The sequence below is a fragment of the Bombus terrestris genome, chromosome 13, assembly GCF_910591885.1.
Source record: "Bombus terrestris chromosome 13, iyBomTerr1.2, whole genome shotgun sequence".
NCBI classification, from domain to species: Eukaryota; Metazoa; Arthropoda; class Insecta; order Hymenoptera; family Apidae; genus Bombus; species Bombus terrestris.
The window spans coordinates 24,883-49,887 of record NC_063281.1 but is presented as its reverse complement, the minus strand read 5'-3'; the positions used below and the strand labels follow the sequence as shown (position 1 = coordinate 49,887).

The 25,005-nt window shown below is 38.8% G+C and overlaps 1 protein-coding gene and 4 long non-coding RNA genes across 6 annotated transcripts; 4 read left to right on the top strand and 1 right to left on the bottom strand.

Annotated features, from left to right (window-relative positions):
- The first annotated feature begins 651 nt into the window (after positions 1–651).
- Positions 652–10,675, top strand: LOC125386236. Its single transcript, XR_007226207.1, has 3 exons — positions 652–661; positions 9,625–9,628; positions 10,296–10,675. It is a non-coding gene; the product is annotated as an uncharacterized LOC125386236 (long non-coding RNA).
- LOC125386234 lies at positions 1,703–3,830 on the top strand. The gene has a single exon (XM_048411594.1). The coding sequence runs from the start codon at positions 1,716–1,718 to the stop codon at positions 3,729–3,731; it is 2,016 nt and encodes a 671-aa protein (XP_048267551.1). The 5' UTR covers positions 1,703–1,715; the 3' UTR covers positions 3,732–3,830.
- Positions 10,676–10,956: 281 nt separating the features above from the next.
- Positions 10,957–12,886, top strand: LOC125386235. The gene is made up of 3 exons (XR_007226206.1): positions 10,957–11,522; positions 11,649–11,691; positions 11,774–12,886. It is a non-coding gene; the product is annotated as an uncharacterized LOC125386235 (long non-coding RNA).
- Positions 12,887–18,625: 5,739 nt separating this feature from the next.
- LOC125386175 lies at positions 18,626–20,611 on the top strand. Of its 2 annotated transcripts, XR_007226090.1 has the most exons (5): positions 18,626–19,106; positions 19,709–19,831; positions 19,986–20,103; positions 20,172–20,217; positions 20,395–20,611. It is a non-coding gene; the product is annotated as an uncharacterized LOC125386175 (long non-coding RNA). The 2 variants fall into 2 exon arrangements; XR_007226089.1 differs by having other exon boundaries at positions 18,642–19,106; positions 20,172–20,611.
- On the bottom strand, positions 19,288–20,293 carry LOC125386176. The gene is made up of 2 exons (XR_007226091.1): positions 20,184–20,293; positions 19,288–20,095 (listed from the first exon to the last, which is right to left on the bottom strand). It is a non-coding gene; the product is annotated as an uncharacterized LOC125386176 (long non-coding RNA).
- Positions 20,612–25,005: the final 4,394 nt, after the last annotated feature.

Sequence of the window (25,005 nt, the reverse complement as noted above, 5' to 3'; positions counted from 1 at the left end):
TATTGCTTGTCGCCGGCCTCTTCTCGTGAGCGAAGACTCTTATTTCGTTTAAAAATTGGTCCTTGGTCCTGATATCCTTCTCGAGTGCCACTCGTTCGATACGCCGGTCGACTGACTTCACTCGATAAAAGGCGATAGCATTGAATAATTCCGGCAAGGTTATATGTTGCCACTTCATCTCTATGAGGGAACGGACGCGAGCGGCGAAAGCCGCCGTGTTTTCGCCCTTCTGTGGTTGTTCGTTAAGTATCTTCATTAGTGTCGAGGTTGCTGTATCCTTACCACCAAAACGCGTCGTAAAAAGTTCCGTAAACGCTGGCCAAGTGAGGCCTTCGTCGAACACTCCCTGCGAAAACCAATTTGCTGCGGAACCCTTCAGAGCACTGCTCAAAGCGGTGGCTAGCGAACGGTCTTGTAGGGGGTGGTCCTTCATAATCAGACCAGCAGTGGTACACCATGCGACTGGATCGGCGCCCGGGATGTCGGGGTTAAAGTCCGGTAGCACAGTTTTGGTAGGTTCCGCACTCGGCTTCAAATTCAGCTCCTCCACTAGGCCACGCAAAATGGCCCTCATTCCGTTCACCGTCATAACCGTTCCGAATCCCACATCTGATGTCGGATGCACGTCAGGATTGTGGGTGGGGGTGTTCGGTGTATCTTCGTTGGAATTAGCCATAGGTGCGGTGTAACAATGGTTGAGTTTATTGACACAAATTAGAGAGATTTGCAGCGTCGATAGATAGTCGCAAGGTTTCGATATTCGCGGCACTATGACAATGGTCTCGGCTCCGGCAACGTTTCCGCGGTCAACGGATACTGGACTTTACCCTTCGTTTGCGTCTAAGTTACACTATATGTTAGAGCACGGGGCAATTATTTCGTATACGAAAAGACAGGTCGATTACTGATGAGATCGCACTAGAGAGTGTCTCTCCGTCGCGGTGATGCTGTCGAAGAAAACTATGATGGGTGTGCCTAAGGGCACGAGATCATCGGATTCGCGGAGAGAAGTCTTCGCTCGAAGGGTGAGGGAAATTGACGTTGCTGTTAATTGGTCAATTTCCATGTTGGTGGTTAGAGAAAGATATTAGCTGTCCTTGGGGAAAGTTGCTAGCGAGAAGCGTCGTTCGTGGAAGGATAGATTTCTCTTATCTTCCCGTAGTTGGGGCACGTGCCATTTGTCTATTTGAGAGACTTTGTGTAATTGAAATTTAATATTCGTAGCGGGTCCTCGCCCAGCTAAACATATACTGTGAAGATGCGTTGGCATCTGGCAATCGTCTTACCCGAAGGACAAAGTCTGCGTGTGGCGAGCCACGGGACAGAAATCGTTGAAATGTTTACCGTCGTGCCCGTCCCAAGTATTTCTTTTAAGGAGAGCTATAGAATTACTTCATGCCTTTGTTAGACAAAACGTTCATCCCTTGACCGCGACTACGTTCGGCGACCGGTTGTCACCTCGAGCCCGAGCTCACTATCATAAATTTCGAATAAGTACAGTCGGATCGAATTACAACAGTTTCTTAGTGCGGCTATGATGAAATCTGGGTTACAGCGCTAAAGGGGTCCTCCCACCGCTCCAAAGGGGAGGCTCCGGTGTTCTTTCATCTCCGACATATATATATATATATATATATATATATATATATATATAAATTTTTGTAACTTATATTGTAAACACTAGAATATAAAGACATAAATTGTTGGCAGGGAAAATGAGTTATCTGGTCATCATACTTACCCTCATCAAAATAGTATATGGCCTGATAGGATACGACTGCAATGGCAATCACCTCAACGTTACCACTATCTCTTTAAACTCCATCGGGGACTGCAGCATACAGCCTGTGATAACAGAAAACCAAGACACTTATATCCAACTACTGCAACTATCGGAATTCGAATTTACCAGCGTGAGGCAATGCAAGGTACAAATAACACGAATTATATATTATTGTGGCATGCACTCCCACACTTCGGCAGTGCACAACGGATTCGCCGAATACCTCCACGAAACAACCGCTCAACAATGTGCTAGGATGCACCTAGATGGCACGTTTTCACTCGGACCACAAAATCTTATAGTAGGCTTAAAGGATAACGCAACGGAAACGAGGTCGCTTGTCCTAGCCGGCAAATTAACAAACGACGGCAACTGCCAAGGAACACAGTACGTAGACCCATACGGGAGCTGGGAAGGTGTTGTCGTACAAGCCACAGTAAGGATAAGTTTAAGATCAGGAGTTGTGCCAGTACAAACTGAAGCGAATAAAATTTTATTGAAATCAGGAACGGTATGTACCTTCAGCGAAGGAAATTGTCTAGACGCCGAGGACGGGTACACTTATTGGCAACCACAACCGCCCTCACCATGCAAATTTGATCAGTACGATGTACTATATGAAGGAATTGCCACAAGGATTCAAGAAATAAAAACTAACAGGGAACTAGCACAACCAATCTACGCATTAACAACACAAGAAGTAACCTTTGCATTGACTAAAACCGGAGAACAACCCCTATGCGGATACACTTTACTATCCACAGAGCACCCTAAATTGTTCCTATTGGAGACAACAAAAGGAAATACGTTCATATCCAAACGCAAGACAGCAGTCGAAAATTTGGATATATTCACATACGTTAATTCTAAATTCGTTTATGTAGAGAAGCACATTAAAAGACAAATGACGGCACTATACCATGATGTATTGACACAAAGATGCAACACTGAAAAGAAAGTAATAGAAAACGCTTTAAGTTTAGCAACCCTTCTGCCCGACGAATTCGCTTATACAATAACCAAAACCCCAGGACATATGGCCTTGATCGCAGGAGAAGCAGTCCATATAGTCAAATGTGTTCCAGTGCAGGTAAAAATACGACACACGACGGAATGCTATTCGGAACTACCTGTTTGGCAAGGAAATCGCACCGCATTTTTAACACCAAGAACACACATTCTAACTCAACATGGAAATCATAGAGAATGTAGTGCAGTACTACCCACACTATACAACATTGACGGACTCTGGCACAAGTTCGTACCAAAACCGATGGAGGCAAGTGCACCACAAGAACTCCGTCCAGACACACGCCAAACATGGCAATATCCAGCACCATCATCATTGGCCACAAGCGGAATATATACCCAAAGGGACCTTGATACACTACGAGATCACGTCATGTTCCCAGTTGAGAAAACAACAATATCAAACACACTGGCCAGAGGAGCAACAGGAAAAGTAATCGTCCCTGGAACGGTAAATATCTTGGGAATCATGGATGAAAACGCACTAACGACACTAGCAAAGAATACTGCATCGAAATTATGGACTGGTTTTATGGAAATCGGAACGGTCAGCGCAGCAATACTTGGAATCTTCATAATACTGAAAATAATGAAAACAATAGTTGACATAGTTATACATGGATATCAATTACGCGAAACTTACGGATGCGGACTCGCACTACTCGGAGCAATATGGGGCTCAGTCACTCACCTGCTATTGTACATGAAGGGAAAACGCAACGTCGAAAATCAAACACAACCACAAGGAATATCAATTACATCTAACGATACAATATATCAACAACCAACAACCACTACGTCCGCTCTAAATGAGCTGAAGGACACAATCAGTCAAATTTCCTCCGGAAATTTGAACTCCAAGAGGGGGGGGGGTGTCACGTCCCACGCTCCACACGTGCCGCAACGAAAACATAGATAACCGCAATGCACAAACAACGCAAGTATCAACTCGTATACCTGGAAACAAACACACAGTGCAATGAAAATGGAAATTCTTTAATAAAATTTATTAAACATAGTTTATTATTCATATATACATATATGAGATCGATATTCTAATAATAAACATAAAATTTATTAAAACTTGTCCTTGAACTCACAATAACTTTGGGGAACATAAGAAATAGAGCATACAACACGTGCAAAGACTCGGCAAGCACTTCGTACGATTCACCGACATCAGCAGGGCGATCACCAGACACACAAAATGCAACCTCAACAAGGCCAAGCAGCCACGCGACCGGCACATTCCACTGGTATCAGTAACGAAGGCCATGGAAAGAACGCAGACGCAGCATCAGCAAAATACGACCTACTGCAACATCTACATTCTTTCAAGCACCTCGTGAATCATTAGCACCAAGCAAAACGTGAGATGATCAAGAAGATGAAATTCCAGCAAAGGGTGAGATAATCAAGAAAACAAGAACTCCAGCGGAAATAGGTAGTTACGATATTCATAAATTGTCACGTAGTAATGGTACAATTACAAAAGAAATAATCGGTCACGTGACAATTAGGAAGAATATAAATAGAGATTCAGTACTCAATAGAGTGTTGTTGGAATGCAGTTTTAATTGAGATCAGAGCAAATCGAGTTCAGAACTTAATTGAAAGTAGTGTTGAAAGTAGTTAGAGTTCAGTTTTAATTGAGAGCAGTCAGAGGTCAGTCTTAATTGAAAACAGTGAGTTTAACTTAAAGAGTATTGTAAGAGTATTGCACTTAAGGTTCAGTATTAACTTGAGATTCGGTGATTCATTTGTTCTTTTGTTCATTCGCAAGTCGATCCGTCTGCGTCAAAGAAACAATCTAGTACATATTGTAATTCCGTTTAATAAAATTGTTAATTAAGTTCGAAAATCCGAAACATCGAGTAACTAATCGCGAAACAAAATTTAATTGTTAAAACCGATTCATCGCCAAACCATACTCACACCTGATCGACTCCACAAATCAAACAAGGTAGGAGATTCGAAATTGTACACCCTCTTCCTTTCTTTTTTAACTTTTAATTGAACAAAGTTGTCTTCAAACGAAAGTATCCATCGGCAGCTATAGTTGACAGATAGAAGTATCAAGTAAATAACTCACATAAAATTTCATTCGAACATTTTGAATTCACGACAATTATTCTCTGTATCGACCAGTGATCACGGTGTTTTCAATCATTGGAAACATCTATGGTTTTCGTTTTCCTCTTCCCACCGTTAGCAGATTGCTCATCCTTGGGCGAGGCCTACGAAGCCACACGGATTGTTTACAGAGAATATAATTACAAAATTGAGATAAACGTTCTTGCTCAACATTTAATGAATTGTTTGGAATAAACTCAATCAGCTTTCGATCTATTTTGTTTACAATTGTTCGCTGTATCAACCAGTGATTACGGTGCTTTCGACACGGAAAACATCTAAGGATTTCGTTTTCCTCTTCCCACCGTTAGCAGATTGCTCATCCTTGGGCGAGGCCTACGAAGCCACTGATTGTCTACAGTGAACTCAGTTACCAAATAAAATAATCATTTACTCATTTACGACTTTACTTGTCAAGAACGAATTATAATTCCATGACGAAATCAAGAAAGAATAGTAAAGATAAAAGTCACCTCAGCAAAAAGCGAGCCGAACGTTGGTACAAACGATTAATTGCTGCAGAAATAAAAAGGGAAGAGAGGAGGCATCGAGAAGAATTAGAGTTAAATCGCGACGATTCACCACCTAGTTTTTCGCCCTCAAATTCACCAATTTCCGAACACTGCGAGGCGTATTCCTTTCGATTTCGTTCGCCATCGCCCACATCACACCATAGCGTTTGTTATTAATCTTATTGGTACGAATAAATATTATCCTACCAAACATTTGTAAAATTTTACAGTTAGAAGCTAGAATATTTATTTATTGTACATCGCTGTATAATATATCTACATTTGCATCCGACGATACTTATTGCTGATATTGTAATACCTTCAATCAACTAACAACGAATAAATTAAAGTATAGTTAAATCAACATAACTCTGTTAGACGAAATAAATACGTTGCCAATTGTCTATCCCTAATAACTTTAATCCTCTCCCGTGCCAGTATTCCTGCGCATAGCAGGTTAGCCGAAAGGTGGAATTCGTTTGCCAGTTGCATCAAACGTAAGTCAACGCTACCCATTAAACACGAGTTAGTAGATAATAGACTCTCACCTAGTTCAAACCCCACGACAGACAGGTGTACAAGGTTTGTTTTTATACAGGCAAGAAAGTGCTTACAGAGGCACTTCCAGTCTGGGAATTCAAAAGACACAACAGACAAGGTACAAGATTTGTTTTCCTACAACCACGAAGGTGCTTACAGAGGCACTTCCAGACTGGGAATCCAAAAGACACGATAGACAAACAATAACCATCATACACTAACACTCCCAACTTAAAGAAAATAATAATAATAAAAGGAAATTCTTTGAAATAGTCCTCAGACTATTTCTGGTGGCAGCAACTACCATATTAATTGGACATCTCGATTAATATTTCATAAACAATCATACCATTTCAATTTTCCCCTTCCGATTAAATTCAAGATAACACAACAAAAAATTTTATCTGGAGTTAGTCTAGACTAACACGGAAGGCATAACACGATCGAATCGAACATAACAGAACGTAACAGGGATATCGATGGTTCCACGATGTCTGTGTCTAATAATTCTTGAATTTGTCGATTTATTTCTTCTCGGTGTACTGGTGGGTAACGATACTGTTTAGTATTAACTGGTATATCATCCGTTGTAATTATTCTATGTTCTCGAATTCCAGTTGCTTCCAGCGTATCTCCTGGAATATGAAATCTATCTTGATTATTACGAATCAATTTTTCGACGTTTTTCCTTTCCTCTTCGTTCAAGTGTTCAAGTCGTAGTAATTCGATTATTTTGTCAGATCTGCTTTCCTTTGTTTTTAAAATTGTATTACACGCCGTACTAGGAAGCGGGGTGGGGTTTTCAAATTCTTTGATTACCATTGTTGGTGTCGTAAATTCATAATCTCTTGAAGTAGTATTTATTATTCTCAGATAACCTTTTCCTTTATGATTTCTCACAACTGCATTACCAAAATAAATCTCCTTGATCGGCTCGATTCTGGGAATAAATCCCTCTCTTATCTCTGGATTTGCGATATTAATTGAGCATGTTACCGAACTTCGTTTCGATACGATTATTCTTTCTTTAGTGTCGAAGGGAATATAAATATTTCCCCATTTGATATACCTTTCCCCGTAATCCAAACGAGCTTTGCATCCTGCAAAAAATTCGGATCCTAAGATTCCGTCTTGATCGATCAGCAATGAGTCATCAACTCCGTGAAAAATGACTGGATGGCCTGCGACTTGTATTACTGTCTGCGCTAGGGAGACCAGGCTCGTTGCCGTAATTCCTCGAACTTCAATTTGTTTCTGTTCGTCGATGATAGCTGAATCGAGTAAAGCAGGTTTTTTGATAATATTGATTTCTGATCCAGAGTCTAGTAGTAAACTTGTCTTGGTTTTTAAGTCTGGGGAAACTATTCGTGCAGTTGGGGTTGTTAGAGAATCGTTTAATTTTATTGAAATGATCCGAAGAGGTCGTCTTCCGCATTTGAGTCCGGTTCCTGGTGGTTTTCCCTCGTCTGTTCCTTCCGTGTTGGTTTTTCCTTTTGGCCTTGAGATTCCGGACTCTCTGTTTTTATTTTCGCGTGGCTGTGAGATGGTTCCCCCACAGTATTTAATGGTTGTTCCCTTGATTTTACAGTCGACGTTACGTTCGCTTTGTTCCTTGTTACGGGTTGTGGAGTCGATTTCGCGGGGGCAGCTGCCCTTGTTCTCTTTATTACCATAGGCGCTAGCCTCCTTGTGGCCGCTGGCACTCTTGGGCGATTCGAAAATTCGTCCCTTCGTGGCTCGCCCCATTCCCCCGAAGGACGTGTTCGGTTTCCCGCCTGTTCTTGAGCAGAGGGTATAATTATTCCAGCATCTACCCGTGCTTTAAATTTATAACAATCCTTTACTAAATGCCCAGGTGTTTTACAATAATTACATGTTATGATATCCTGTTTTGAATAATTCTGTGATGGAGGTTCGGACCTTCGATCCTGATGATTGTTTCCGATATTGTTATTAGTAGTCAAGGGTCGTACGTTGTCGCGTTTGTAATTATTCAGAAATGTTGGTCGTTGGAGTCGCGTTCTATCGTTCATTTGTTTCACTTCTTGTGTTGCCTTAACGGCTTGGCGATACGCCTCTTCTAAAGTGTGGTATCCTGCTATCTTTACGCGTAAATACACCTCGTTTGGGAGCCCCTTAACGAAAGCTTCCCTCGTTTCCCAATCTATTGTATCTTGGATGTCCGGTGATATCATGCCGTACTCGCTTCTTTCTCCGTCCATTATCGCTAACCTAAGATTTCTAACGCGATCCATGTAATCTAATATATCTTCCCCAGGTCGTTGGTATATCGTTCCTAATTCTCCCTTGTACTCGTTAAGAGATTTCTTTGGGCCAAAGAGATCCTTTAATTTGTTCCCGAAATCGTTCAAACTTATTAGTTCTGTATCTTCGACGGCGAGAAACGCATGTCCGCGAAGCTTATTCATTAATAGTTTTACTAACTGGGGTTCTTGATGCCTAGGAACCATGTTTCGTGCGCGCTCGCATGCTCTTAAAAATTGAAATACTGAGGGTCGAAAGTCCGTCGAATACTGGAACTGACTCGATCGCGTCTTTTAGCTTAATCGGTTGGTAATATCCACCTGGCTGTACTGTTTCTTGTTGGGTTGCCGGCGGCGATGCAGGTGACTGAGGTTCCCCTTTCGTTTTGAGTTCGCGTACGTCGTTTTGTAATTCGTTCATTTTTGCAATCATATCAGTTATTACTCGAAAATTTGCATCCCACGTTCTTAGATTTTCCGACAATGTCAAAAGCATATCTTCATCCAATGACTCTAATTTGGTTGCCATTATTTTTCAGATATATATTTTATGAATGACAGTAATAACTTTAATCCTCTGTGGAGCGTATCCCACCGCCGCCACCAAAAATTTTTCTGTTACGTTCTGTTATGTTCGATTCGATCGTGTTATGCCTTCCGTGTTAGTCTGGACTAAATCCAGATAAAATTTTTTGCTGTGTTATCTTCAGTTTAATCGGAAGGGGAAAATTGAAATGGTATGATTGTTTATGAAATATTAATCGAGATGTCCAATTAATATGGTAGTTGCTGCCACCAGAAATAGTCTAAGGACTATTTCAAAGAATTTCCTTTTATTATTATTATTTTCTTTAAGTTGGGAGTGTTAGTGTATGATGGTTATTGTTTGTCTATCGTGTCTTTTGGATTCCCAGTCTGGAAGTGCCTCTGTAAGCACCTTCGTGGCTGTAGGAAAACAAATCTTGTACCTTGTCTGTTGTGTCTTTTGAATTCCCAGACTGGAAGTGCCTCTGTAAGCACTTTCTTGCCTGTATAAAAACAAACCTTGTACACCTGTCTGTCGTGGGGTTTGAACTAGGTGAGAGTCTATTATCTACTAACTCGTGTTTAATGGGTAGCGTTGACTTACGTTTGATGCAACTGGCAAACGAATTCCACCTTTCGGCTAACCTGCTATGCGCAGGAATACTGGCACGGGAGAGGATTAAAGTTATTAGGGATAGACAATTGGCAACGTATTTATTTCGTCTAACAGAGTTATGTTGATTTAACTATACTTTAATTTATTCGTTGTTAGTTGATTGAAGGTATTACAATATCAGCAATAAGTATCGTCGGATGCAAATGTAGATATATTATACAGCGATGTACAATAAATAAATATTCTAGCTTCTAACTGTAAAATTTTACAAATGTTTGGTAGGATAATATTTATTCGTACCAATAAGATTAATAACAAACGCTATGGTGTGATGTGGGCGATGGCGAACGAAATCGAAAGGAATACGCCTCGCAGTGTTCGGAAATTGGTGAATTTGAGGGCGAAAAACTAGGTGGTGAATCGTCGCGATTTAACTCTAATTCTTCTCGATGCCTCCTCTCTTCCCTTTTTATTTCTGCAGCAATTAATCGTTTGTACCAACGTTCGGCTCGCTTTTTGCTGAGGTGACTTTTATCTTTACTATTCTTTCTTGATTTCGTCATGGAATTATAATTCGTTCTTGACAAGTAAAGTCGTAAATGAGTAAATGATTATTTTATTTGGTAACTGAGTTCACTGTAGACAATCAGTGGCTTCGTAGGCCTCGCCCAAGGATGAGCAATCTGCTAACGGTGGGAAGAGGAAAACGAAAACCTTAGATGTTTTCCGTGTCGAAAGCACCGTAATCACTGGTTGATACAGCGAACAATTGTAAACAAAATAGATCGAAAGCTGATTGAGTTTATTCCAAACAATTCATTAAATGTTGAGCAAGAACGTTCATCTCAATTTTGTAATTATATTCTCTGTAAACAATCCGTGTGGCTTCGTAGGCCTCGCCCAAGGATGAGCAATCTGCTAACGGTGGGAAGAGGAAAACGAAAACCATAGATGTTTCCAATGATTGAAAACACCGTGATCACTGGTCGATACAGAGAATAATTGTCGTGAATTCAAAATGTTCGAATGAAATTTTATGTGAGTTATTTACTTGATACTTCTATCTGTCAACTATAGCTGCCGACGGATACTTTCGTTTGAAGACAACTTTGTTCAATTAAAAGTTAAAAAAGAAAGGAAGAGGGTGTACAATTTCGAATCTCCTACCTTGTTTGATTTGTGGAGTCGATCAGGTGTGAGTATGGTTTGGCGATGAATCGGTTTTAACAATTAAATTTTGTTTCGCGATTAGTTACTCGATGTTTCGGATTTTCGAACTTAATTAACAATTTTATTAAACGGAATTACAATATGTACTAGATTGTTTCTTTGACGCAGACAGATCGACTTGCGAATGAACAAAAGAACAAATGAATCACCGAATCTCATGTTAATACTGAACCTTAAGTGCAATACTCTTACAATACTCTTTAAGTTAAACTCACTGTTTTCAATTAAGACTGACCTCTGACTGCTCTCAATTAAAACTGAACTCTAACTACTTTCAACACTACTTTCAATTAAGTTCTGAACTCGATTTGCTCTGATCTCAATTAAAACTGCACTCCAACAACACTCTATTGAGTACTGAATCTCTATTTATATTCTTCCTAATTGTCACGTGACCGATTATTTCTTTTGTAATTGTACCATTACTACGTGACAATTTATGAATATCGTAACTACCTATTTCCGCTGGAGTTCTTGTTTTCTTGATTATCTCACCCTTTGCTGGAATTTCATCTTCTTGATCATCTCACGTTTTGCTTGGTGCTAATGATTCACGAGGTGCTTGAAAGAATGTAGATGTTGCAGTAGGTCGTATTTTGCTGATGCTGCGTCTTCGATCTTTCCATGGCCTTCGTTACTGATACCAGTGGAATGTGCCGGTCGCGTGGCTGCTTGCCCTTGCTGAGGTTGCATTTGTGTATCCGGTGATCGTCTTGCTGATGTCGGTGAATCGTACGAGGTGCTTGCCGAGTCTTTGCACGTGTTGTATGCTCTATTTCTTATGTTCCCCAAAGTTATTGTGAGTTCAAGGACAAGTTTTAATACGTCATTCTATAAGAGGTGGTGCGTGGTGGTAGTTTCTATTTGGTGATTTGCTTGCCGAGTTTTAGGTTAGTTTTCCTTTTTATAAAATGTTTGTTCGTAGCAATAAGTGATTTTGATATTGCTTGATGTTTGTATGATCTGTAGTGCTAATTTTGTTTGTTGTATTTTCATATTTTCTTTTATGAATACAGGTTATATTGAATCATGGATACTGACATGTCTGGAGCTGTAGAGGTATGTATTAATTTGATTTGTGTTGATTTCATCTTATTTCATATTGTTGTCCTTCATCTTGAACTTGTGTATTTTATTTTAGTGTAAGAAAAAGAAAAGAAATAGAGGGAAGCGCAGGCCGTTCGTACCTCCTTTGAAACGTTCCAGGAAATCTGGTCGTCGTGGCAATTAGTGGTTTTTTGGTGACGGGTACTTTCCGCAGATAAAGATCCATACAGCACCCGAGTCCCCTGGACCACTTGGGGTTGGGTAAACGCCCAACCGTCGCGCAAGGCACACAGTGCCTTGCTTCCTGGATTAGCTAGGCCTGCAGGGGCTGTCGCTCGTCTCAGGTCGAACGGGGCCCTTTCTAAGCCCTTCCGTCTACCGGGACGGTACCGGAGCAGGTGGGACGCTGCTCACACGCCGAAGGCCATTCGGTGGGAGAGAACACCTTAATTCGGCCCTCTTGCCAGCATCTTGGCCATCAACCACTGCCACCACGAGTCCATACCCATTACTTGACCAAGCAGAGGTGTCGCTACTCCCTCTGGGCTGTAACTCGACCCGCCCGTGGTACCAACCTAAGTCGTTGGTGGGACTATCGTGTGGATGTACGGCCACGTCACTACCAGCCCGACGTCCTGCTAACCGAGCTCGGCAGTTCCAGATGGGACTCACGTAAGCGGGGATCACAGGGCACCCGACAAACCCTGAACTGTTCCCGACGGCCCCATCCTTGGCATCAGGATCGTGGGTGCGCTACTACCCAAGGCCGTGGAGAGAGCGCGGCCACCCCACTCCTCCAGCGACCTTCCCTGCGGTGTACATAGGGACTCACGTAAGCGGGACGCTTGTCCCGACGGTCCCCCTGGCTGCGGGAACGTGGGTTTGCCAGCCCCCATAGGCTCGCAAAGCGAGCCCTCCCTGCGGGAGGTCGTCGTGGCAGTGCAAAAGGTCGTAATCGGGTGCTAAAAAGGTTGGGAGGCTCAACTTCCATGGAGGGTAGTAATGGCGTGGTTACAATCCCATCGCCGAGTCCTGATGGTCCTCCGGTTATTGACTTGACTTTCTCCGACGAAGACACCCTTGAGTTACCGCCAAGTTCTCCTGTGGTCGAAGTGGTAGATACAAATGCCTGTGCCAAGGCCCGTTTTCCGGACGAGATTCCTGGAATGTTTTATTTCTTATATTTGTCAATAAAAGTATAATATATTTTCTCGTCCTTTTCCTCAAATTATTTCCTCTTCGACACGTTGTTATTTATTTATTTTGGATTCATCAGGTGAGTTCGCAGTTCATCTAGTTGTTAATTAGTTGTTTTATAGTTTCTCCTCTCTTGTTGATTAATTTAAATATGTATTGCATTTATTTCCCTTTTGCTATTATGTAGTATTTAGTTATTTTAATTTCTAGATTTTACATATACATTTACGGATACATTTGCGTATTCTGTTTTCATTAACTAATTGTGGTATATTTTCTGTCGTCGAATAAAATTGTTCTACTCCCGAAATGATTCGTAGCTTGTTCGAGTATAGGTTATGTTATACCCTGTTATATTGGTTACTTGGTTGAAGTATCTATTTCTATTTTATTTTCTATCTTACCCTCGTATATTAATTATATCTATATATATATATATGAATAATTAACTATGTTCAATAAATTTTATTAAAGAATTTCCATTTTCATTGCACTGTGTGTTTGTTTCGAGGTATACGAGTTGACACTTGCGTTGTTTGTGTATTGCGATTATCTATGTTTTCGTTACGGCACGTGCGGAGCGCGGGACGTGACAAGTGCACCCGTTTTGCAGCTTCAAAACAAGCCCATCGGCTCGAACTTCGCAACCATTTCCTCGATATTGACGAAAATTAATCTTTATTTCTGTACTTTTTGAGATATTTCGACGTTTATACGCACACATAACTACATCTTACACGCAGAATGTAGTGCACACTATATGCAGCACTCCTGCTCGGGCAGCCGAGGAGGACGGACGTGTCTAGACTGTCGTCCTCGCCAGGTATAAGTGAATAGGGAAAAAGTGCTTCAAAGTAATAGTGCTGCAAAGTGATAGTGAGGAGGAAATAAAATAGCAATGCAGATACCAACTATAAACATAGCAACAAAGGGAGAAATATATTATATAAAAAACAAACAAATTAACATGGAGACAGAAGAAACAAAAGAGCAGCGGGGACAGGAAGAGAGCAATCCAGATTATGAAGGATACTATCAGGACGAAAGCTGTAAGCTAACGAAGGCTAGCAAAAAACGCAAAACAACTCCAGACATAAGTGCCGTAGGAAACCCAGCTACAGAAAAGCAGCAATGGCTGCAAGAATTACCATTAAGCAACTCCTTCAGCTCACTAACAGAAGAAACAGACGCTGACCCCATAAATAAAACCACAATCCAAACAAATCGTATTACAAAACCACCACCAATTTTTGTTGAGGCCCAAATAATAGACCCGCTCATCGATCTACTAAATAATCTAGACGAGAAAAACAACTACACAATAAAGCAAACAAAACTCGAACAAGTAAAAATTCAAACAAACACCCCAGAAACATTTAGGAAAGTTATAAAAGCATTAAAAGAAAAAAATGCTATTTACCACACGTATCAGCTAAAAACTGAAAGGAGCTATAAAATTGTCATAAGAGGATTGCATCCTAAAACGAACATACATAAACTAAGCGATGAGTTAGCAAAAATTGGTCATCAAACAAGAACAATAAACAATATAACAAGATTCGATACAAAGCAACCATTACCACTATTCTTAATAGAACTGGAACCCAAAAACAACAACAAGGAAATATATGATATCAAACAAATACTAAACACAATAGTAACAGTCGAACCACCACGACACAAAAAAGATATACCTCAATGCATGCGGTGTCAACAATACGGACACACTAAAAATTATTGCAACAGAAGCCCAGCTTGCGTCAAGTGCGCAAAAAATCACTTAACTATACACTGCCCATATTCTGGAAAAATAGAAAAAGTTAAATGCTACAACTGTAACGGAAATCACCCAGCCAGCTATAAAGGATGTGAAGTAAGAAAACAATTACAACGTAAACTGTTCCCGCCCCTCCGAAGCAGGACAAGCACTAACACACAAGCCCATCAGGACAGCACAAAACCTGAAATATTACCAAATACAGAGCAAGCAAGAAACACCAAACCTATCAGCACCAACACCATTGGTGGTCTAAGCTATGCTCAAGTAACCAGCCAACCAACACATACACACAACCAATACCACAGAAATAGTAACAACGACACTGCAGAAATCAAAGAACTGCTCAAACAATCCATAAAGAACACCGAAATGCTAACCAGAATGATAAGCGAACAAAACGCAGTACTCAAACAGCAAATCCAACAAATCACAGTCATGCTACAACTAATTACAAACGTGCTAAGCAAAAAATAAAAACGGACACTCTAAAAATAGCAGCCTGGAACTCAAACGGCCTACAACAACGGGCCCTCGAAACTAAAACATTCATATACAATAATAATATAGACATACTACTTGTCTCAGAAACACACTTCACTACAAAAAGCTATTTGAAAATACCATACTACACCATATATGATACCAAACACCCCTCAGGAAACGCTCACGGAGGGACAGCAGTGATAGTCAGAAACGATATCAAACATTATCTACACAGCCAAGTTAACAAAGAATATTTACAAGCAACCACCGTTACAGTTCAAACTAATAGCAACTACTTCCAGTTGTCAGCAGTATATGTGCCTCCGCGACACAAAATAACAACACAAATATGGGAAGAATACTTCCAGGACCTAGGGGACAAGTACATCGCAGCCGGAGACTACAACTCAAAGCACACGCTTTGGGGGTCAAGAAACATTACACCTCGAGGTAGAACACTGGAAAAATACATTAGAAATAATAACGTCAATATATTATCCACAGGAACACCGACACATTGGCCGAATGACCTGAACAAAAAACCAGATCTTCTGGACTTTGCAGTTACAAGGGGACTAAACACAAATAAACTAAAAATAACAGCCAACCTCGAGCTCAGCTCCGATCATACACCCATAATAATTGAATACAGAAACAAACCAATTCACTATAGCAAACCAGAAACACTATGCAATAAAACCACCAAATGGCAAACTTTCAAAGAAATAATAGAAAGCAAAATAAAATGCAACATCCCGTTAAAAACTCCTGAACACATAGAACAGGCAGTAGCAACATTGACAGCAACTATTCAAGAAGCAGCAAGGACAACCACTACACCCGAACCAACCAGCAGACAAACAATAACAATCCCGCAAGAAATACTCGACAAAATCAAAGAAAAAAGAAAAGCAAAAGCAAAATGGCAAAAATACAGAACCCGAAAAAACAAAAAACACTTAAACAAACTTACAAAGGAAATAAAAAACAAAATAAAGGAGCACAACGATAACGAATTCGCAAAGTTCATAGGGACACTCTCCACACACGAGAACACCAACTATTCACTATGGAAAGCCACGAAAAAAATAAGGAAGCCAATAATACCCGTCCCGGCAATCAGAAAAGCAGATAACACATGGGCAAGAAGCAACGAAGAACAAGCTGAAGAATTCTCCAACCACCTCTGCAACACATTCACACCACACATTATCAACAACAGCAACCTCAAAAGTCATACGGAGGAGGATGCACAAACCGCTATTACCGCAACCGACAAGGAATACACCATACCTAAAACATCAGCACAAGAAGTTAGAAACATAATTGATAAAACAAAAAACAACAAAGCGCCAGGAATCGACCTAATCAATGGTAAAATCTTGAAAAACCTTCCGCCAAAAGCAATAAGACTAATGACAATAATATTCAACGCAATTCTAAGAATTCAATACTTCCCCAAACCATGGAAATTAGCACAGATCAAAATGTTACATAAACCAGGCAAAGACCCGCACCAAACTGCATCTTACAGACCAATATCACTGCTTCCAGTATTTTCCAAAATACTGGAAAAAATAATATATTGCCGGATAAAAACAATAATAGAGACAAAAAAACTAATACCGGATCACCAATTTGGTTTCAGAAACAATCACTCCACGATAGAGCAAATGCACAGGCTTATAAACGAAATAATAGTAGCACTAAAAAACAAGGAATACTGCACAGCCCTCTTTATAGACATAGAGAAAGCATTCGATAAAATTAACTATGAAAGTCTACTACAAACAATTAGGAAACAATTCCCGGAGCAAATACACCAATTAATAAAATCCTACCTAAGCAGCAGAACCTTCGTAATAAAAATCAAGGACACACATTCTCAAGTTAAAGACATCAAGGCCGGGGTACCACAAGGAAGCGTCCTAGGCCCAATACTATACACATTATACACAGCGAACATACCAACAACTACCAACAGCACAGTATTGACATTCGCGGACGACACAGCTATACTAGTCAGGCATACTAACCCAGAAACGGCAGTCAAAATACTACAAGAACATATCATAAAAATAGAAAATTGGCTACAAGAAAAACAAATAAAAGCAAACCCCAATAAATGCAACCATATTACATTCACGCTACGAAAAAAGATACCAGTAAACATCCTATTGAACGCCACGCATATAACGCAAACAAAGCATGTCAAATACCTAGGACTCCACTTAGATATACAACTCACATGGAAACTACACATCAAACCAATAGTAGAAAAAATACAGAAAACAAGGAGACAAATGCATTGGCTAACAAGCCGAAAATCCAAATTAAGCATAGAAAATAAATTAAAAATATATAAAACGATCATAAAACCAATCTGGACGTACGGAATACCATTATGGGGGACGGCAGCAATGAGCCATATAAACAAAGTAGAGGTAATATAGGCTAAAATCCTTAGAACAGTAGTAAACGGACCTTGGTACATCAGAAACGAAGATATACGGAGGGACCTGGGAATCCCAACGGTCAAGGAAGAAATTAGCAGATACTCCGAGAAATACAAATCAAGAATAGCAATACACCCAAACCGGCTAGCTGCGGAAACGTACAAAAGCATAAACATGGACAGAAGACTAAAAAGGAAGCACCCAGCAGACCTTATAAAGGACATAACCTAGCAAACACGAGAATGGTACCCCGCTGGGGGTAGCCACCAACATGCTAATTTAACTGTTAAAAAATTCCACCAAATGTCCAAATTGGACAAATTGTGAATTTCAATAAATAAATAAAAAAAAAACATTGCCGCCAAGTCCGCCACATCTTCATCTCCGTCATCGGTCCATCGGATTTGAAGTATGCCGGTCGTGACACGTTCGTTGTGTGTGTTCGAATCGCTACTCGCGCTATATTTACATGTTGTAGTTTTCCGTTTTTTCGTTACAGCACATGCTGAGCGCGGGAGTGACACTCTCCCCCCCCCGTGCGGGGTTTAAATTTCCAAAGAAAATTTGACTGATCATGTCTTTGTTATGTTTGTAAAACTCGCGTCCACAAAAAAAATTATTCATTCTCCATTATTTCATCAATCGTGAATAGTTAATAGTTAATTGCAATTAGTTGCAAAATTTTGATTCATTTTTCATTTCTTAGGGCTGATCTCTATTAATTTATAATATTCTTGTTGGTATATAATTATTATTAATTATTATTTTTTCTCGTTACAATCTTCCATTTGTATTATCATCTTATTAAATATTTATTTCTTCATCGAAAATATAATTTATTTTGCAGCATACAAAAGATACTATATGGATGTGTTTTCAAAATGGCCGCTTGTGAATGTCCCTAGTATATAGTGACTTTTATTAATGTCGAACTTATTATTTATCTGTTATTTATTTGTAACTTTATTTTAGTATATGACGTATAATTGAAGTGGGAATAATATTATTTTGTATTTATTTTAGTGTATAATTATTGTATATATTTCATTACGCATGCATAAAAGCTACTTTGTGCTCGCGACAACCAGTATTATTTCCAAAATGGCCGCTTGTTAATGTTTTAATGTGTTAATAACCTTTTATTCAATACTGGAATAATTGTTTATTTGTTACATATTTTAACTCTATTTTATTACAATTGAAAATTGAAATGACAATAATATTGTTTTGTGTTCATTATAATGTATATATATGTAAACTCCCTAGAGTTCATGTGGGATAGGGATTCCTTTTGTTTTACGGGTAGCTCGACAGGCTTGTTTGTTTCGCGGACAGAGCGATCTTCTTTTGTTTTACGGACAACCATTTTGAGAAGTACGCTTTTCCCAAACGGATGGACAGAGAGTTACATTAGAGACAGACAAGTTTACAGAATAGTTATTTAAGATTTTAAAGACTGAAGAAGAAAGATCGGTAGCTCAGGACGTTGAAAATCGATTTTCGATTTTCCGGTAAACATTGTACCAAAGACTTGTTATTTCCCGTTTATATAATTATTGTTATTTATTGTTATAGACGGATATTAATTGTTTATTTTTGTATTTTGTGTAATTACTTTATAATAAAAATCTCGATTTTCAGACTTAAGAATCGATCCCTGAATTATCCAAATATTGAACATTATATATATACTGTGTGTTATTTTATTATAATAGCAAGTGGATTACGTTATTGTTGAAATTTACAATTTATTAGTGGCATTGTTTCACTCCTTTGTTTTGAGTGGTTTATTTTATAGAGTGTTTGCTTAATTAATTTAATTTAATATGCGCATAGTATACTATCACTAGTCACTATTGCATAACATAACCTTATTTCTTTACACGAAATTTAATACATTAAGACTAATATCTTAGTACAATATAATAATTTCTTATTTTAATCACGTTTATCGTTGATACTTGGATAATCTATCTCGATTAATTTCTAACCTGTTTCTAAATTTATTGGCTATTTCTATTTCTTCCTTATTAGTTTGTCGTTACTTTGTATTTGTGGTTTGTTGTTATTTTATATCTGTATGGTATGTTTATTCAATTATTATTGTTTATAGATTCTCTGGTTCCATTTCCTCAACGCTGCATGATTTGCTTGGGACAGTTACGCAGTGCATGTGGTTCATCTGGTTCTTTATTACATCGTCAACACCTATTACGAGTACCTTTATTTATCCTAGGTCTGTAAATGTATATATATACACATATAAAACGCCATATTCCATAAGTGTTCGCATAGTGAAATAGTCTGTCCCTTTTTTTGTTTATTAAGACCACTTCGTCAATGTTGACTTATTTTGTTATATTGTCACTAATTTTTCCTTGATTTTCCAGTTTCCTGTTGTTGTCTTGACTGTTTCGGTAGTATCTGCTGCAGTATTCCATAAGTATTCACTTAAATTTGGTAGTAGACTTCTTATAACTGTGTCAGCTTTAGTGTATACCTTTTGATGTGAGTAATAAACTTATTATTATCAATTTCTACTTCAAAGTGGTTTACAGCATTCTTCCCCTTTTTAGGTTATGATTTACCTTAATATTTATAACCTTCGGTATCCTTGTACTTGTAAGTAGAATAGTATCAAATCTTTCCAATGATCAACCATAAGTCCCGTTACCTTGTAAATGTTGTTGTCGGGCATCAATTATTGATCGTTATACTTGCTTCTTTTAGTTTAATTTTAATATTGTTATAAAGGTTAAATATTAATGCAATTGAGGTTAACTTATCCATTTGTTTCAGCTGACCGTCGTATATTATGTTTTACAAAAATGGATCCGTAACCAATTCTTGTGGAGTTCCCGCATGTACATTTCCTTTCTCGATAGTTAATTACGTACAAGCCTCGTTGATTTAAAAGGTACCTTTTCTTTTAATCTCTCTTGATATCTTATTTATTTTATTGAATTAACACATTTTGTATTTAAATAGAGCTAGAATACATAGTAATTCCTTTTTCTTTCTTTTGGGTTTTCACTATCTTCATTATTCGACAAGCAGTATTATACCATATACCACCATACTACGTTGCCTCTTGAAATCGTTCAGGTGGTCTATTTCGATGGTGTGCTAGTTTTAACTTGTCTAAATGTGCTGTTCGCGGAATCCCTTTCACTTCAATCTTGACATTTTGGTTTTGCAAAATTTCTAACACTTTATGCGGTCCTGTATACTGATCTGAGAATTTTCCTTTAGTAGGTTCTTTTAGTAGATATACTTGATCTTCTATTTTGAAATTTTGCGGATTGATTCGTCTGTCGTAATATTTTTTTGACCTTAGTTTAGATTTTATCAAATTTTCTCTTGCCATTTGTTGGACCGTGTCAATTTTATCGAATAGGTCTCTGAGATATTCTGTATATGTTGGTTCCATGTTCTCTTCGATTATTATTTCGCTAATAGGTTCTCTGGCTAAATTCCCAAAGACTAGTTCGTGCGGAGAGAATTTCATTCCTTCATGTACAGAGGTATTATAGGAAAATATGGCTAATTCCACCCATTCGTCCCAGTTTCTGGAATTTTCAATATATAATTTGAGATATTCAGTTAATACGTGGTGAGATCTTTCGATTGAACCGTTACTTTGTGGATGGTATGCTGACGTGGTGTATCGTTTTATGCGAAATCTCTTCGCTACTTTCTTCATCAACAAGGATGTAAAATTCGCTCCCTGATCGGTAAGGATGGCTCTTGGTAACCCGAATCGGCAAATGAATCGTTTTACGAAAACGTCCGCTATCTCAGCCGAAGAGATTCCTTCCATCGGAATTCCGATCGAATACTTTGTCAATAAATCTTGAATAGTTAATATATATTCATTTCCCTTTAGTGTCTTTGGCAATGGACCGACGATATCCATACTAATTTTGTCGAACGCTTTACCTGGTGTGTCTGTGAGCACCATCGGTTGCTTTGTTTTTATTCTGGTGAGCTTCTTCAATTGGCATTCCTTACATGTTCTTACGTAATCTTGGATCTTTTTCTTCATGTTTTCGTAATAATAGTGTTGTATCCTTTGATAAGTTTTTGTTACTCCTTTGTGTCCTGCCACGGATAATTCGTGTTTTTCTAGTATTATGTTGCTTCGTGTTTCCACTGGTGGGGTGATTATTTCCCCGGTACAGATGGTGATAGCTATGGTTTTTCCCGTAAGTACTTTCTTCAATTTCCTGATTGTATATCGCCAGGGTATTTCTTCTAGGTTTCCTTTGCTAATGCTAAAGGACGTTAATTGTTTTTTGTTTACTACATCCAGTAAGGATTTCAATGAATTTAATAAATTTTCTGGCGTTATAGGAATATTTCGGCCTTCCTTTATGGATAGGGATACGATGTATTTTCCGGAATCTTGATTCAATCTTGCTCTTTCTAACATTAGATCTTCATAATGCGGCAGTTTCCCTGCTTCCTTCATTTCTAAGGCTCCTTTATTTATCGGAGTGTCCTGTATATCAACGAATATTACTTTATGATCATTCACTCTCGTAATTGAGTCTCTTGTTTCTGAAATTTTTAGTTTCGCAAGTACCGTAGGTCTTGCGTCTTTTTTTCGTTGTTGAATTGATTCGGAAACTGCTATAGAGGGCTCTTCTTCACTTGTGTCGATGTCCAAATTGATTACTACCTCGTTTGTGTTTACATCGATTTGGTTAATGCTTGGTCAATATATTTTATGCGTGTTTCTTCTAAGGTGACATGCTTTCGAATGGAAGTTTTTCCTTGTTTTCCTGGTCTATCGCATTGCGATAATTCGCGTGGTTTAGCTTCGAATATGGGAGAGTCCTCACTTGACGTATCTACTTCAAATCTTTTTGGGGCAGGATATCGAATTTTCTTCTCTCTTCCTGATTGGTAGGCAGAATTCCGGGGGGTTTCTAGATAATGCGTCCACATTTGCGTTCACTCTGCCTTCTTTGTATATAATATCGAATTCAAAGTCCGACAATTTTAATTTCTATTTCCAGATCCTTGAAGTAGGATCCTTGATAGAATGCATCCACACTAAAGGTTTACGGTCGGTTATGATAGTAAACTTTCTTCCGTATAGATACGGTCGGAAGTGCATTGCACTATATAAGATTGCCAAACACTCCTTTTCTATAGTGGAGTAGTTTCGTTCGGCAGAGTTTAATAGTCTTGAGGCGTATGCTATCGGCAGGTCTTTTCCGATCGGTCCTTGACTCAATACGCCGCTTATTGCATATCCTGATGTGTCTGTCGTAAGGTTGAAAGGTTTAGAAAAATCCGGATATTGTAGAATAGGTTTTGTCATTAGTGCTGTTTTCAAATTGTTAAATGCGTTTTCTTGATCCTCCGACCGTTTAAAGGGGATATCTTTCCCCAATAGGTGTATTAATGGTTTCGCGATTTTGAAGAAATTAGGTATAAATCTTCTATAGTATCCTGTTAGTCCCAGAAATTGCTTGATATTCTTTGCTTTTTTGGGTCGTGGAAATTTTGATACTGCTTCGATCTTCTTTGGATCTGGTTTTACACTATCTTCACTGATTATATGCCCCAAGTAACTTCATGTCGTAGGAGTTCACATTTATCAGGCTGTAATCATAGTCTGGCTTGCCCTTAATCTTTCCATTAATTTGTTAAATCTAATTTCATGTTCATGAAGAGATTGTGAATAATTCACTGTCATCCAGATAGACGAATAGTTGTACTCCTTGTTATCCTGATAGCACTGAGTTCATTAAGCGTTGAAATGTTGTTGGAGCATTTTTTAATCCAAAGGGCATTCTTTTGAATTGAAAGTGTCCGTACGGTGTTGAGAATGCAGTCTTGTGAGCATCCTCCTGTGCCATTCGGATCTGGTGGAAGCCTGATGCCAAATCAAACGTGGAAAAATATTTTGCACTTCCTAATTGATCCAATATCTCTGTAATATTGGGAAGTGGATAAGCATCGCCGATTGTTTTATCATTAAGCTTCCTATAATCAATAATTAATCTCCAACGTTTGTTTCCTTGCGAGTCTGGTTTCTTCGGCACAATCCATAACGGAGAATTGTACGGAGATACCGATGGTTCTACGATATCAATATCCAATAATTCTTGAATTTGACGATTTATCTCTTCTCGATATACAGGTGGGTAACGATACTGTTTAATACTGATCGGTATATCGTCCGTTCCAATTATTCGGTGTTCTAGAATTTCAGTTCCTTCCAGAGTGTCACCTGAAATATGAAATCTATCTTGATTCTTTCGAATTAATTCTTCGACGTTTTTCTTCTCCTCCTCGTTTAAGTGTTCGGACGATTTTGCGACGGCGGTATAAATCTTCGATCTTGGCGTTTATTTCCAATATTGTTATTATTATTAAGGGGACGAACATTGTCACGATTATAGTTGTTCGGGGGTGTCGGTCGTTGATATCGCGTTCTTTCGTTTGCTAATTTTAATTCTTGTGTAGCTTTAACTGCTTGGCGATATGCGTCCTGTAGGGAACGATATCCTGCTACTTGCAAATATATTTCGTTTGATATATTGATATATACCCCTAACGAAGGCCTTCCTTGTGTCCCAATCTATTGTGTTTTGAACGTCTTGAGATATAATTCCGTAATCACATCATTTTCCGTCCATTATTGTTAACCTAAGGTTTCTAACGCGATCCATATAATCTAGTATATCTTCTCCCGGTCGTTGGAATATTGTTCCTAATTCTTCCTTATATTCGTTAAGAGATTTCCCTGGGCCGAACATATCTTTTAATTTGTTCCCGAAATCGTTCAAACTGTTCACTTGGCTGTCCTCTACAGCGAGGAACGCATGCCCGCGAAGTTTATTCATTAATAATTTTACTATTTGACGCTCTTAATTTCGCGGAATCATGTTTCGCGCACGCTCACATGCTGTTAAAAATTGAAATACTGAGGGTCCATGTCCGTCGAATACTGGTACTGACTCAATCGTGTCTTTTAACTTAATTGGTTGGAAGCTACCATCTGTCGGTATTGTCTCTCGCTGAATCATCGGTACTGATGTGGGTGTTTCAATTTCCTCTTTTGCTCTAAGTGAACGCAAGTCGTCTTGTAATTCGTGGAGTTTTGTGTTCATGTCGGTTATTACACGAAAATTCGCATTTCATGCTTTAAGTTTTTCTGACAACGTCAAGAGTATGTCTTTGTCCAATGTTCCTAATACGATCTCCATATTTTCTATTTATATTTTGTCAATAACTGTAAGAACTTTAATCCTCCGTGGAGCGTATCCCACCGCTGCCACTAAACATTTTTTAACTGTTATGTGTTCAATTTGATGTTTTCAATTATGTTTGCCTTCAAATTTAATCGAAAAAGGATGATAGTATTCAAGATATAAATTAACTTCCAATCAGTAC

What these genes read in the sequence shown, in the direction of transcription:
- LOC125386234 (XM_048411594.1), top strand. Translation starts at nt 1,716, where the DNA reads ATGAGTTATCTGGTCATCATACTTACCCTCATCAAAATAGTATATGGC.